Source organism: Dermacentor silvarum, chromosome 4 (assembly GCF_013339745.2).
Source record: "Dermacentor silvarum isolate Dsil-2018 chromosome 4, BIME_Dsil_1.4, whole genome shotgun sequence".
Taxonomy (NCBI): domain Eukaryota; kingdom Metazoa; phylum Arthropoda; class Arachnida; order Ixodida; family Ixodidae; genus Dermacentor; species Dermacentor silvarum.
The window spans coordinates 180,714,123-180,730,535 of record NC_051157.2 but is presented as its reverse complement, the minus strand read 5'-3'; the positions used below and the strand labels follow the sequence as shown (position 1 = coordinate 180,730,535).

Below are 16,413 nucleotides of genomic sequence, written 5' to 3'. Positions count from 1 at the left end.
CGGCGTGACTGGCCGCAAACGACGCTGGCCCGCGCGCCGATACCGTCGGACTATAAACAGGCCTTATACGACGCTATGATGCCATCGGTAAGCGGTAAGAATCGAGTAAATACAGTGCGCGTTTCTTTTTAGAATTTTCGTGCCGAACCTGCATATAACAAAATCCTCTTTATAATGAAGTTTTCCGGGAATTTGTCAATTTCATTATATCCAGGTGTAACTGTATTCGATACTTACTTCGGCTCAAATTTCACTATTCGAAATGAACGAATACATGTCTTTTTGCAGGTATAAGCCGCACACCCAAAGACAACACCTCGGAAATCTTTAAAAATGCATGGACATAACCTACGGAAATAGCTGCATAATACAACATCCAAACCTTTGTGTGCATTCGCAGATGCATGAATCCTCCACGTCACTTATTCAAAGATGAACTCTGTTCCCCACTTTATCAGCAATGTTGATGGTGGAGAACTTTGCCCTAAAGGTGGTTTCATGGCATCACGGGCCGCATTGCCGTGAAACTCCACCTTGAGGCGAAATTCAAGGTATGAAGTCCCACCTCAACTAGATTTTTACTGCTAAATTAAAAAATTTTTGGCGCATGTGATATGTGCGAGAATATGGTAAATTTTAAAATGTATTATCGACAGCTTTGTTTTGGTGATCATATTGCATCACATAGCTCATAGCCCATAAAGCATGGCAAAGACATTTGCTTACAGCCGTCTACTGATTTCTGCACCTGCTCGATTATTCAAAGACATTATGCATTCCCAACGGCTGTATATAATATCTGGCTCTAATGTCAATTTGACAATTATTCAAACTATTCACTTGGAAATTATTTGAAACTAATTACAGTTCGCCTAGACTTCGCTTTAAACCATACAATTGATATTCGCAGAAGCCTAATAATACCAATCCCACAAAGGCCCATCACCATTCCACATCAAGGAAAATGAGAACTTGTCCACCTTCATTTCTACCCATGAAAAGTAAACTTGAACAAAAAGAAATGTTACTTGAGTAAAAAAAAGTTATTTAGTATGGTAATGAGTGATTGGTTTGCTGAGCTATCAACAACTGGGCCGGTATTTCGTAGCGATGCCTTTCCGATGCTAATGCCTTTTACGTGCATTTTGCGCATGGTCAGTGGGTGAGAGCGACGATCTGCTCACGTTATCAACGGGAACAACCGGCCGTGAGCGGTGGATTATAAGACTAGTATAGAATAAAGCATAACGCATCGTTACAAAATACCGGCCCTGAAAGCTCGCTCCAACATGTCAAAATACCCTTCGCAGATGCTCGTCAATCCAAGCAACACGTACGTCAGCAAAGCTATGACACCTTTCGGAAGTCATAGGTGTCTGGCTTGCCCAAAATCTACCCATAACTTTGCAAATGCCTCACTATATTCAGCGCAATTCCTACACTACAGCCGACTCTTTTCAAGCACTTCACCATATCCAAGTTAAGTACTTCTCTGCTTTCCTCTAGATACGTTCCATGTTCTTGTACCCTGTGCCAGTTCTACTGACACCGCTGTCCAGCTGTGCATTGCACTGCTCTGGTGCTTGCTCTTAGTGATGCTGCATCCCTGACACCAACCTCTGCAACAAGTAAACGGTTGCGAAACTCCACTGTTTAATTAAAACAGCTTTGCTGTTAAATGTTACTACAGTTAAACCTGCTTATAACGAACCTCCATATAATGAATTCCTGCATATAACGAAGTTTTTCGATTCCCCACTGTTACTCCATAGAAGCACATGTATTTGAGACCTCTACGTAACGAAGTGGCCACGGGAGACCCCCTCGATATAACGAATTTTCCCCTCTGACCATCTAGCGATTTCGCCCCAAATTTTGTCATTTATGCGCGAGCAGCAACCGGAAGCACCTTCTCCCCCACGATGGAATGCGAAGCGAGCGCACGTGTGCGTGCGTGCGTATGCGAGGCGGCCCTGCATCCCTCGACCCGGCGATCTTGCCGCCGCGGGCGTGACCTTTCCCCCTCCCTTCATTCAAATCTGATCCTGCCGCTTGCCGCAGCTGGCCTAGCCCGCCAAGCCGGCACTCTCTCCTTTTCCAGCTGATGTTGCCGACGCGCTGGTACACGCTGTGGCACATCAGACTCGATGAGTGCGGACATGCGCTGTCAAACGCTGGCGGCGTGTGGAAGCGCCGCTGAAGAAGCGAGCGAAGTGATCTTCGTGCTGTTGTCTATCGCTTCAACGCAAACTGAGCGCCGAGAACACACAGCACGCAGAAAGCTACGAGCCACCGACGCACCTACACTGCTAAACTCTGCCCCAACACAGATCGCTTTCAAGATACGGCCTGTGCGACCGCGTGCCGCCCCGCTATCCCTCCCCCTTCGCTCCCTCACCAGTGCCTCGAGTGCAACGGAAGAAGGCGTGCTTCCTCCCTGCTTTTCTTGCGTGCGCGAGATTTAGACGCGGTCGTCGGCTCCCCTCGCACGTTTTCACTCGCACATACAGCATACGGCACGCGGCGACTGTGTTATCGCCCTTGGACTTTAGGGTACGGCCACGCTAGCGGCAAAAACACGCAGCAAAAACGCGCATCAGAAAAGCGCGGCAAGAGCGGCAGGAATTGGGGGTCTTGCGGCGTGCCGCGCGAAATGGGTGAAATGGGTTCGAGACCCATTTCTGCGGCAAATGCCGAGTGCTGCGAGATGAACCAATCAAGAGCGACGAGGGTGACGTCACGGAGCCATCACAACCGGAACGCCGCCGGTCCGCGCCGGGTTTTCAATCGACGATCGTCGTCTCTCGCATGAAACAATGAGCGCTCGCGGTGTTGCTCGCCCATTCGCCGCGCGGCGAGATGCGCGTGCCACGGTGGCCTCGCGGCAAGGCGCTGACGCGCGGCAACTTGCCGCTCGCTGCATGACGCGCGCGTTTTTTGCCGCTAGCGTGGCCGTACCCTTATATGCGGAATATCTATGAGCCAAAACCAATTTTAGGGCCACAACGCGTCACGGACACCATCTTTATATAGCAAATACGGATCTCAAGGGCCATACTTTTGCTGGCGGAAACCGAAAATACATCATGGTTGTCGCCTCCGGCATCTTGGGCGGCCAATGCCATTGTCAAGCCACCAAGCCAAGCGACATGACAAGTCAAAATGGCCGCTCGGGCCGGCGTGGGGTGGCAGTTCGCAACGTATGATGCGGGAACGGTCCCACAGTTGCGACGCAACAGCGGGGTTACCAATGCATAGAGTTCTATGGGAGCTGTGCCGGGACCGGTCGAAAACGACGCAACAGCCAGGAAAACGCAGCCCCCTGGAACGTAACAGCGAGGTTCTACTGTAACACTATACGATGCTACGACGCCATTGTGACGCTCGCTCTTCGTTTCCGATGCCTCGCGCTTGTGCGAAACGACACGCGTCCACGCATCCGGTACCTGGTGTGACATTCCGAGGATGAGTGCTTCGACGAAAACGGAAAACGGGTGCGTGTTACAATTGAGGGCGCATTAGAATCAAGTAAATACGGCAAACGTTTATTTTTCGAATTTTCGTGCCGAACCTGCATATAACGAAACCCTCTTTATAACGAAGTTTTTCGGGAATTTGTCAATTTCGTTATATCCAGGTTTAACTGTATAAGTTTCGCATTCGGTATTTTCACACGTAAATCAGAATTTTGAACTATCGAACTCGGCAAAAAGAAAAATTAAATGTAAATTATGTGCAAAATAATGTAAATTATAATGTATAATTATGTATACTCTGTTAGCTTTACGTACATTAGTGTTTTCCTACCGTTGTTGTTAATAACTGACCACTTTTTCTTTTCCCTTTTTACTTTTCTCATTTGTGTTGTGTTCTTGTGAGCAGTGAAAACATGAACTCAAGCCTACCCTTATATGATGCCCTCGGGCCTTTAAGAAGAAATAAATGAAATGAAATTGTACGCTAGGCTCCGTAGGGTTAAACCACACGAGACATTTTCTGCGGGCAATAATAAGCCTCACACAGTGCACGCCAAGTTTCCACTACAAGCAACAGCCACATGCAGTGAATGGCTGTGCCGAGTAATCTATAAGCTGACACCGATGCCAAAACAAGCTAGATGGAGGCAAAAACTTTGCCCAGTGAATGCTGACAGCTGTGATTCCTGTGCAAAATGCACCATGCACGTCAGCCTTTAGAGAGCTTGAAAGTTTCTTCCCTTCATTTAACGCTGCCTTCCAATTCACTCTACCCAATGAGTGGTGCGGCAACATAGTTTTTGAGTGATTCATTTAGATAACATCATAAAACCAGCAAGTGCATGACAGCCACAAAGTCAAACAGGCAGCATCAGTGAAAAACTGACCAGTTGGTCAAAGACCAGACATGTGGCAATCTTATGGTATCCTCACGTGAACCTCGGAGCACTCCAGTAATTCTTCACAGGTCTGTAGATAAGCTTTATTAAAAGACTAAGCTATTAAAAGAGAGGCACAAATTGAGGCACATGTGCAACTTCGCTAGGTATGCTAGTTTCAGAGTCAGTTTCCCTCAACTAGCCCAACAAAACATACTTCTAGGACTAAGCTGGCTGCAGTTTGTAGAACGAAGGCACTTTTTCTATAAATACAGCTGCAGTACTGTCTAACATGACGGTGCAAATTGGCCAGAGCACAGTCAAATGGCAAGTCGAAGGTGCCGTCAATTCCGCCCCCCTTTTCCCTCACACTGTCCCCCCAGTGAGTACTTGCCTCAGGCTCGCTGATGATCTCCCCCTGAGAGTTGCGCCGCTTCCGCTTGCGCTTGTGCGGCAAGGCCTCCTCTTCCTGCTGGAGCTTGATGCGCGCTTTCATGCGCTCCACCTTGTCGGTGAGCATCTTGCGCCGGAGCTCCTCCTCCCGCTTGCGCCGCGCCTCTTCCTCGTCCTCCGTCAGACGGATGCGACCAAAGTTGTTGTCCTTGGTGCGCGAGGCCATCACCTGCAACGGGCACAACACGGTCGATTCCACGAGTTTCCTTCCACTCACTGTATTACCGTCAAACCCGACTGTACTGAGCCTCGTTAAGTGAAACTATTCCTTCCACATCACAATTTCCAAACAATATGAAGCTGCAGCAAGAATACACAGCAAAACATATGACTAAATCAAATGAAAAGCGCCAAAGGCCATCGAATGAGAAGTGTCGAACGGCTTTGTAAGCTGGCTTTTCCACACGAGTGGGTCATTACCACGCCAGCCATGGAAGCAAGAACAAAACAAGAATGCTTCATTCCACCATGATGTGTGCGGTATGCAAATTTCCCGCACCATGTCCATGCACCAAACCTTGCCAACATCCAACTCCTTGGGAGAAAAGAAAAGCTGTGCATCCGCCGTCTAGTGCAGCAAGGTGGGCTCCAGTGCGCATGACGACGAAATTCATGGCGTCGGAATGCTTGCATGACGACCAATCAGTGTCTCTCCTGGTAAAGCAAGGTTGTAACTTCCCTTTTAAAATTTAAAGCTTTAGCTGCGTTTTTAGTAGGCAAATTGCACAAAACTCTAATGCTAAAGCTATGGCCATTTTTTCTGCATGTTTAATACAAACGAGTTTGAATTTACCACTCCGCAAGCTTCAATTACAGATGTCGCTAATGATGTCTCTGAGGATCATTTTCTGCTTTTCAAAAGAATGAAACGAATGCCAGAGGTCCCAGGCAGTTTGATCCGGCACTGCAGTTTGACTTCATTTTTAGCATGCAAGAACCAGAACGTACAGAATAAAAGAAAACGTGGCGCTATTTCCAACTAAAGCTTTGCTCTGATTTCATGAAAATATATACCCATGTACGACACATGAGTAATGTGAACCATCAGTAGCACTGAACAAAACAGATCAATTTCTTATGACGTGTGTCCATACTTACTACACTCAAGGAATGAAACACGTCAATTGAGAGCTAACACGCATACTTTTGTTTCCACCATCTGGAGTTCGTGTGACATCGACGTAATTTCGGCTCGTACACTTACATCAGTCCACATTGCGTTTAGTGAGCAGATTCACAGTAACATGACACAGCAATCTCAAGTAATTCTTAATATAAGGTGCTCAATCTTAAGGTTTCGCTTCCGCGCTTTATTCCTTGAGTACAGTACATACATCTTTCAGAAGTCAGAGGAAAGCTTTAACTTTCTGTAAGCATTGGCACATCTTGTTTCCTTCTGAATGTCCTATCACCAACTAGCCCAAGTGTGTACATTGTGCCTAGACTATTTATTTATTTGTTAACTTATTTATTGAATATACTTTCAGGGCCCAAAGGCACCATAGAAACGAGTGGGAGAAGCTTGCAAAACGTGTGCAGCCAACAACACTAGTAAAAAAATGTTTACGGGGCATTTGGCAAAGTTGTATTCAGTTGTTTAGCGTCAGTAATGACAGCAATGGATGCGGTCAGGTGGTTCTGTTCAATGCTTTTAATCTTGGGACAAAGGAATCATTATACAAATTTGTTCAAGAAGATGGCAAGCCTACCTTATAATAGTGATCACTTGTTGCCAGGGTTGGGGTTGAAAAACAGCATCCTTCAAAACACAGTTGTAATGGTAGATTTTACAAAAAATATTCACGCAAGAGCATTTGTGGCAGAGTGAAAGGTCAGGTAAGTTTATGGTTTTCCTCATGAACATGACACTGGAACAATAGGAATAATTTTATGAAATGCGCAGCGCGATTCTAAATGGCTTCCAAGGTGATGAGGGTGGTCCGACTATGCATTCCACATGATGCATGCATGCTCTAATTTAGCGTGCAGAAGACTTTTGTAGATCGTTAACTCAAGGGAATCTCGCACAGTGGAAAGATTCCAATGCGGGTTATCGAACATGTGGTTTGTGCTACTTGTCACGCGTTCTACGTGCATACTGCTGTTTAACTGCAATAAAACTATGCCAACCACTGGAAGTTGAAATAAATGGTGAACACTATGAACACATGCAGGCATGTGAGACTGTTAGATTACCTGTTCCTGCATCTTTCTGCTTTCCTTGATTTGGTCACAGTGCATTCACAGATGCCCCACTAGGAGCGCTATTATAATTTGCCTTCACATCGCAAAAATAAAGTTCTTCCACGTTGCATGCCGTGCACTCGTATTGAACTTCCTATGAATACGTATCTCCAAGAATTCGATTGATCGGCACAACTTGAGTAGCACCACCAGCTGCACGGAGCAGAAGTTACAGTACACTACACTGTGTAAAAGCTAGACCGACTGATCACATGTGCAACCCACAGTCATCACAGATGTAGCAGGCATTGTGTGTACTGGCACAACCATTGTAAAATTTGGTGGCCCTTCACATGAATTGGCCTTAGAGAGTTTTTCATCTTTCCTTTTCAAGTAAACATTGCCATAAAATAGAAGAAAGAAAAAAAAAATTATTCAGATATAAGCTGTGGACCGTTTTGTTTGCAGGTGTGTAGCTTTCATGGGCATACATAGTGTTTTGCAGTTACTCAAACATTCACGTGAAAATCAGACTGAGTTTTTGTGCAAGTCACCTTGACAGCATCAACGTTTAGCCTATAGGAATCAGCTTCAAGGAATTAGCTTCTAGCAGGACATAACTTCTGGCACTTAGCTTTTTAGACCTGCACTGCGTGTTCCAACACCCTGAGGTGCTATTCTTGCTTGTTCGCTTTTGGCACTACAATCACTTTCATGGCTGCTACCAGAGGTGCCAGCACCTACGGGCAACAGCTTTCTGGCACTCAGCACTGTGCCAGGAATGCTATTGCCCGTAGGCGCCAATACCTCTGGTGCTAATCACTCGATATCTTGCAATTCCACCCCCAAAAGCGAACGACAGAATGCCACCCCTGCATGTTCCAACCCACTCACTCACCTTGGCACGCTTGTTAGACTTGGAATTCTGAGCCCGCAGCTCAAGAAGCTTCTCCTTTTTCTTCTGTTCCTCAATCTCTGCACAAAACAAGAACATCCAGTCAGTGGCACTCACAGCCAATGCTAAAGGAACACTACAGAAAACTGCCAAGTCAAACTAGATTGCTGCATCAGGACCCTTGCAGCCGTTCTTCAGCAAAAACAAATTTCTTAGCAGAGGAAACTGCAACAAGGGCCACACTACTCGCTCAACACCTCTTATGCCAAAATCAAAGCAGCAGTGACGACATTGTATGAGGTCCCAAATGTCATGGTCTTTCCATAAATCTGGTTCCATTATTTACCAAAGTAAAAGCTTACAAACGTTGGTCGCTTTAATTATCTTTTGCCCTCAGATGTGACACAGTTCTTAGTAAAGATCAACAATTAACTAGCCTTCTCCAATCACTTCCGCAGCCTGTCACATCACAGGGAGCTGCTTATAGAATATTAAGGTGTTTCTCTACCCCCCTCAAATGTTTGCCTTTCATATCATTATCATTATAATCATCATTATAATCAGACCTCTGCTCCAAGTACAAGTGGCCACAAATGTATACTTCTTCGATGCATTGGGACTTTAACAAATTTGCTGCTAATAACCAGAAGTTATAATTTTTTTTATTCCTATTTGAATAGCCATGTTAAATTTTATACTCCAACTTTTGCACTGGTTTGCGCTATTTTCCAGATTAAAAAGGCCAAAGTGTAGATAAGTCTCATACTTTTTTCAAACAAAGGGGCACTGTGACGATTGGTACAGATCAGTGTGCTATACTTGCTCTTTGCAATTCACCACTCTGAAAGGTAACCTTCAGCAAAAAATTTCAGGGAAGTCGCGCAAATGTATTAACTTTTCCTTTCGGTAAGCTCGTGCCAGAGTAGTTTCCTCCATTTGGGCTTTAATGACACCCTCAAACTTCCTCGCACATGCCAAACAACTGAGATAGCCCTTTTATCTGACTACACTGAACCTACAGTTGCACCGTATCACCTTCGTGATGCCATGTTTCTTAGCTGCTTTTGTAGGACCCTTGGAACCTGCTTGGGGTTGTCGATTAGGTTCATCCCTGGGGCTAACAATCTTCACACACTGATTCTCAGACCAATAGATGCTGTCCACTCACGTCTTCTGCGCTCCTCTTCTTCCTTCCGCTGAAGGAATGCCCTGATGGCGGCCGACTGGACATTGCTGCGTGGCGCCTTCTTGGCTGGTGCCACCTCTGTGCTGTACCGCTTCACAGACTTCTGCACACGAAAATCAAAATGGAGCATTGTCAACAAATTTAGCCCAAACAGTGCAAGCACTTGGCTATGAAGGATATCAAAGTGAAGAAGCTCCATTCACTGTGATCACCTGGGATATGTTGAAATCCCAGTGCACGCTTTTGCATGCTGCTTGCAATGAAACACGGCCATGTCAATTGAGATTTATAGTCGCAACTTTCTGGCTATCGGATTGAAATAATAGTCCGAGGTATCTCTGTTTTTTATATTATTACTTTGGTCAAGCAAAGGCAGAAAGACCACAAGGGCACCCCAGAAAAGGCTAGCTACCACCACAAGACTCATGTTTGCATCAAATGTTGCACAGTGAAGCCCACACAAATTGAATTGAGTGTGTCCATCACTTGATTTTTGGTATCGACGGAGTGCAAGCAATTTCGTCATTTAACATTGAAATGTGCATACTGTATACTATACTGGACTAAATCATGAACAGCGCTGCGACACATAAAGCTCTACCTTCTCTCACATGTAAACCGAACATGTTCAACTCACGTTAAACTGATCCTCTTTAAAAAGTATGCGCAGCATTCTGTTCTCAATCAGTAGTCCCCACATTTTTTACTTCAAGATCCTTGGTAGCGGTACTTTTTGAGACTCTGCACATTTTCATGCACGGGGTTAATTAAGGACTAAGGTAAGTGCCATACTAAGGGAGTGTCAGAATCCAGGACCATTTGGCTGCACATGTAGAAAGACCAGATGTGCACATATATACAGTGTTGCATTCAACACCAATAGTGACCCGTAAAGGTCACTATTGGTGTTACGGAAAGAATCCGCCATTACGGAAAGAATCCATGAAAAACAGCTGCACCTTTCTTTAATATAGTGAACTTGCATTCGTTCGACATTGGCACAGAATCAAATAAAGTTAACTAGAAAGAGCAGATGGAGGCAAGGATATGCCTTTAATGTCAATCAGTAACTGCATACTTATTGAAGGTAAAAACCAGATAGTGAGGGATAAATCAGTCAAAACTTATTGCAAGATAGAGAAGTTTTTAGTGTTACACTGGACATAAAAATGCCAACCTCCGCATAATTTTATCACCTTGGCTGCAAGGCAAGGTACATAAAGGCCTTTTGCAGCATCATTTAAAAATCAGGTGTCACGTGACTGTGATGTGCTAAAAGGTAGAATCATTGACCAGCTCTGAGCAGTGTAAGCCAGTTTTCAGAAATCACTTTATGCATATCAAGGTCAATTTAGAGCACGGTGTAGAGTAACTGCAAAATGCAACCTTTTTTTCGTGCTTCTGTAAACCACTGATGTCCCAAAACAGCACTAGGGCTACGAGAGATGACGTCAGTGGAGCATTCCAGTTTAATTTTGACCACATGGTGTTTCTTCACATGCACTCAAAGCATGGAACATGAGCCCCCCCCCCATCTTTACATTCTGCAGTAGTTTCAACGTGGTTGCCAGGGGCAAAAATCAAACCTGCGACCTCGGCAGCCTAATGCCATAGTCAGTAAGCCAGCACAGTGGGTGTTTCTGTTAACCGCACAATCTCATAGCACATAGGCATTACTTTTGCAACGTCCATAAAGCTTGCACAACCACGAAGACTGTGTAGCTCGCAAGAAGAGCAAGTTGCTCGGTGTCTACAGCTGACAAATCGAAAAGGCGGCTGCTCCTGCAACCGTGCACAGGTGTTACGAAAGGCAAGAAGCGAAGATTCAAGGAGCCATTGTCCAGCTTCATTGCCTGAACCACCTGTCAGAGCAACAGCATAAACAACTGTTCGGTTGTTCTTGAACAGCTATCGTAAATAGCAAGAAATAGAGTTGGGCTCACAACTCATATTTTCCCGTGGTTAGAGCCCCTACCCATACAGACCGTTTCAATGCCTTGTTGCCTTCATAGTAACTTGTACCTTTCCGTGGGTCACAGTGAAATAGGCACAATTTTAGCGAGTCATCACAGACCCCCCCATTACCAGTCAGTAAACATAAAATTTCAATGTCTAAGAGACTCGCAAACTGCATGTGTACAGTTGGCCACAAAAATGAGTTTCTGCTTATTCAAGCCATGGCACTTCCAAATTATTGAATTACTGTGTAGGTCACAAAGGCTGCTACATGCTGAAACTTTAAATTCAGGAATGTGTGCCCAGGCTCTGCGCACGAACTTTTTTTCACGAATCCTGTGTGCCATAAACCTTTGTGGTTGCACATATATTTAGATAATGGATAAAAATTATCTCTTTCAATTGTTTCAGATAGTCATCTTCACAACATGGTGAAAGCCTTAGCTTCAACTCATTCAGGTTTCAACTCTTGAATTGCACAATGCCATTGTTTGATTTGTTCTTGCATCATCTTTTATGTTATGTCTTGCAAGGCTCTGACCTAATGTGTTTGCAGATGAGCAAACTGAAGCCTAAAAGAATCCAGAAACATTTCTGGTGTTTGAGGGATAAGAGAAGGCACAGACGCGTCCCACATGCTTGAAAGCACGATGCATGTTCTGTTGAATGAACAGCCACATGCTCAATCATTTCTGCAGCATGTCAACTGAAATGATTCATTTTTTTACTGCAGCAGTCATAAGAGAATGTTACTATTGCTAAATTCCACAGCGAAACAGCTGTAGGCAAAATATCAGAAAGGAGGAAATATGGCTGCGATGAGTCGAAGTCTCAAATTAAACTGACCACATTGACGGAGTTTAACATCCCAATACTACGCTATGGCTGTGAGGCTGTGAGACACACTGTAGCAGAGGAATTCACATTCCTTTTGATCAGCTCATGCTCTTCGCATTCACAGAAATCTCAGCTCGTGAGCATCTCTGCCTTATGTCTCCATTGAAAGGTGGCCACAGTGACCAAACATTGAATTTGTGACCTCATGCTGAGTTGAAAGACTTCATAGTCAGTGGCCATCACTACCAAAAAAGATCTGGAAAGATTTGGTGCGAGATGCAGGCTCATCACACACAGTAAAGGGCTGCGAATGGTATGGTGAGAACTATGGTATTAAACTACAATTGTAAAAGCAATAATTGAAGCACTGGTGGTGACGATGGCTATGAGTTTCATGGTGCCACAGTGCCATCGATCGGTGCCTAAGTTCGTCCTTGGCGTCTTCGAACTGTGCTGCTTCTATAATTGGTGGACCTTGCCAGACTAGCTTAATCTTGCTAACAGAAATAACATAGTTTTCTGCCATGAGAACTTGACTGTGGTTCAACGGAGGCACAGATTCTGCAATTTGATTATCCTTGAAAGGTAGATATTAATAACTGCTGGTGTGTTGGATACCTTGTATAAAAAACTGCACAGTGAGGCCATTATGAGCCTATCCACCTAGCCACATCTGCCCTGTGGTCAGGAAGGTGGGACTTGCATTTCTTCTAAGGATATTTTGCAAAAGACAGGGGCAAGGGGGAATGGAAACTTCTGATTTAGGCCTCAATACCTCGAAAGAATCCCACAATGGTCTGGAAATGCTCTTATGATGAAGTGCGACTTTAACATCATGTACTGAACAGCGTGTTTTAGTTACCAGATCATAAGAAGCCAACAAACAATGACAACACCAAGGACAACGTAGGGGAAATTACTTGTACTTACTAATTGAATTAAAGAAATGATAAATTAATGGAGATGAAAACGGATGAAAAAACAACTGTCCGCAGGTGGGGAACGAACCCACGTCTTCGCATTACGCGTGCGATGCTCTCATCATTGAGCTACCGCGGAGCCGTTTTCCCATCCACTTTCTGTGGTATTTATGGTTTTTTTTTTTTTTTTACAACTAGAACTAACCCTGGCAGTGTTAGCCAGCGCCACCACTCACAAACCTAGGGGCGGATGTGGAACATCCTTTCTACCGCAGGCGTCACGAGCACGTGATCTTTTTGGGTGCTCGTGACGCCTGCGGCAGAAAGGATGTTCCACATCCGCCCCTAGGTTTGTGAGTGGTGGCGCTGGCTAACACTGCCAGGGTTAGTTCTAGTTGTAAAAAAAAAAAAACCATAAATACCACAGAAAGTGGATGGGAAAACGGCTCCGCGGTAGCTCAATGATGAGAGCATCGCACGCGTAATGCGAAGACGTGGGTTCGTTCCCCACCTGCGGACAGTTGTTTTTTCATCCGTTTTCATCTCCATTAATTTATCATTTCTTTAATTCAATTAGTAAGTACAAGTAATTTCCCCTACGTTGTCCTTGGTGTCATTGCTTGTTGGCTTCTTATGATATGATAATAAATGTCGGGCCCCTCGGTTCCCTTTCTTCTCGTTCATTAGTTACTAGATGTCATGCATAAGTGGATGCCACACAGCACAAAATGCCACCTCTATGAGAAACTGGAGTCTGAATGACACTGAATTTAGTCTGCAAAGGCCATCATAGCTGGCCACCAAATTTAAGCACAAGTACGAAATATTTCAGCAAGCTGTTTTAGTAATTATCAAAAACTGTTCAGTACATATAAAGAGGCTGCATTTTTTGTAACATATTGTCCAAGGCAGTGGGTATCATATATTGAGAGATGATTAATGAGTGGCTAATTCTCTAATTTTTTCTACTGTTTAATTATCTTAGAGCACACTTTGCTGCTGCAAAACACAAGCTGATCAGCATTCAAGGTAGTCTTTTACAGACTAGCACCACTTTCAAGAGAACTGTACATCCAGACTTTCCTGATGCAGCGCTGGACAATACTGTAGAACTACCTACACATTTCAAGGCAAATATTGGGGCTATCTTGAAACTGGTGCTGATCTTTCATGCTAAGCATACATGACTGACATAAATTCTACAGAAACATTCATCCCAAATTAATTAAAGTCAATCAAAGAAACTAATAAGTTATTCAATGATTATCACGCAATTTCCTGTGTGTGCAAGTGCCACATAGAGTTTCCTTAAAAAAAACTTTTTCCTACAGCATAATTTTTAAGAAGTGGAAGTTAAATTCTGAACTGAAGCACTAAGTACAGTGACCCACCATTTCATTCTAACTTTAAAAGAATTTTCACCTGCTGCTGTTTTGTTTTTCCTAAAATGTTGCAGCAAGATTGAAATTTTTGTTGCACATTGTTCCGAAAACACGTGTCATTGTGTTTCTCGTGGTTTGTCCACACTTTTTAGTTATCAACAGGTTGGGAAACCAGTCCATGTCTCTGCTGCATCTTCAAAGGCAAGATGTGCCTTACTACATTTCTTTTTTTCATTTCCTGGACAAACCAAGCAAGCCAACAAGCCAAATGTTCTAATGAACTATGTGGACAAAAAAATATGTCGCAATAAAACCTGAACGCGAACTAAGTGGCTGTAAGCATAAGATCTTCAATGAAAGTTTAACTGTGCATAGATATTGCTTACTTTTTCACACTGAAACAGAATTTATTGGGATGTAAACCGTTTGCCCTACAGATCATAAGCCTCTGCCCTATTTAACTGTTTTTTACTCCTCCGAAATGTCGCATTCTCAAGCGCGAAAAAGCGATGCAGTTCAGCCAGAAATGTGCGAACATGCTTTCATTGGGTGTCAAACATTCGCTAGCACAGCTAATGTTTACCACCAAATGAAGCCGTACTACAAAATCACGGATCGAAAGTGCATAACGGCGACGACGTTGATCGGGCTAAAGGGGGGGGGGGGGTGCAAATGATCAGATAACCGTGCGGCTTCCGTTGCAAGTTGGTTTCTGTTGCGCTCTGGCCAACAACATTCGCGCTTCCGACAGAGAAACTCGCGAGCCGAAGGGCGCCAGCATACGAACGAGCACGTTCGATACTGTCGTCGTGGCCGCAGTCCGTTGCCGCCGCGCATTTTCGCACCCGCTCTTGCGATATCGGGACGGCAGCCGCACGAACACACACATAAAACACGACAATCGACTTCGAACAGCAGAAGCGCTCGGGACGGCAACAGCACGAGCGCCTCTCGCACGCAGGTATCCGTGTTGCACGTTGTCGGGGTCGAGAGGAGGAAAAGAAAGCGAACCAACAGCTGACAGGGCGAGCTGCGTAGAAGCTAACCCACGGCGAGGATGCGCCGCATTTCGGGGTCGTGCGTCGTTTTCACGGCCTCCCGATTGAGTTGCGACCAATGTGTCGCACAATATCCGCATGCGACTCGGTGCAACGTGTTCCCGTTTCTCGCGGTTCGGGCACCCCGCTGTCGCTCCGGGTGGATTTCCGCAGAAGCGCTTCGCCCGACTCCGATCTCCGAGAGAAATGGAGACCCGGGGTTCGAGCAGAATCGAGATGCACTGCTCCGCTACCGACGAACCACGTAGCAGCCCTCCTCGCAGAGTGGGAACGCACACAAGAAGCGTCAACGTCGGAAAGAGGCAGCCGTCCTACATTGAAACAGCAGGCAGCACAGCCCAAGGAGGCGACGGGTCTCACCTCGACCGCGGAAGCCGAGCGGTTTTTCTCGGCGACGTTGAGCAGCTTTCCGAAATTCATGGTGCCACACGGACGATGGGCGATCTGTGAAGCAACGCTCGATACTAGAGCGACGAAATATGGCAGGGAATATAGCTTTGCACACACGCACAATCACACGCACCCGAACATAACACACAAGCACTCGGGTAACGATGGTGGACGCAATAGGGACAGTGCTAGCGGGATTCATGCGCATACACCTAGAATTTCGCTAGGTGGCAGTAAAAAACAGCTACTAATAAAAAAACACAAAATTTAGTAGCAATTCTACTTTTCTTAGCTTATTTGAAACTAAATAACTATAAATCTTGAATTTCTTGTACGTTGTAGTTATAGTTATGGCGTATAGTAAAAATGATGGCAAGCAAATGCTCTAAGTAGTTTCGGTTTCGGTACTCCTGTGTGCATTTATAAAAACGTTTACGCCCTTTGGAGTGCAGTTTGTTCACAAGCAGTACACTCTTAAAAATGTTTGCACCCTTTGAGGCTTAACGTACTTGTTCGACAACGATAATCGTCATCTACCTCGCTTGCGTTTCCTTTCTTGAAAACTCAGCCGACTCAGCGCTCGCTAATCTCTTGTCGAGAATGCTATGTCACGCTGCATGATAACGCGCATACCGTTCGTGACTTGAAAGCACCGGGCTCGCAAGACAGATGACGATTACTTTCGTGGGACAAGATTAGCTCCATAGGGTGCAAAATTTTTTATGAGTGTACACAAAAAAAAAAGAAAGTCGCAATTTCGCCCGAAAGGCGAAGCATCGATTTGACATAGCAAATTAG

At 44.9% G+C, this 16,413-nt stretch overlaps 1 protein-coding gene across 2 annotated transcripts in view; it reads right to left on the bottom strand.

Moving 5' to 3' along the window:
* Nucleotides 1-15,791, bottom strand: part of LOC119450793 (protein SPT2 homolog) — a 52,953-nt gene extending 37,162 nt beyond the window's left edge. For both annotated transcript variants that reach the window (XM_037714292.2, XM_049666245.1), the window contains exons 1-4: nt 15,586-15,791; nt 9,055-9,175; nt 7,890-7,966; nt 4,749-4,976 (exon numbers count right to left, since the gene is read on the bottom strand). In XM_037714292.2, the coding sequence (XP_037570220.1) occupies nt 4,749-4,976; nt 7,890-7,966; nt 9,055-9,175; nt 15,586-15,645 (486 nt within the window). In that variant the 5' untranslated portion in view covers nt 15,646-15,791. The remainder of the gene's footprint in view (nt 1-4,748; nt 4,977-7,889; nt 7,967-9,054; nt 9,176-15,585) is intronic.
* Between the last annotated feature and the right edge of the window lie 622 nt (nt 15,792-16,413).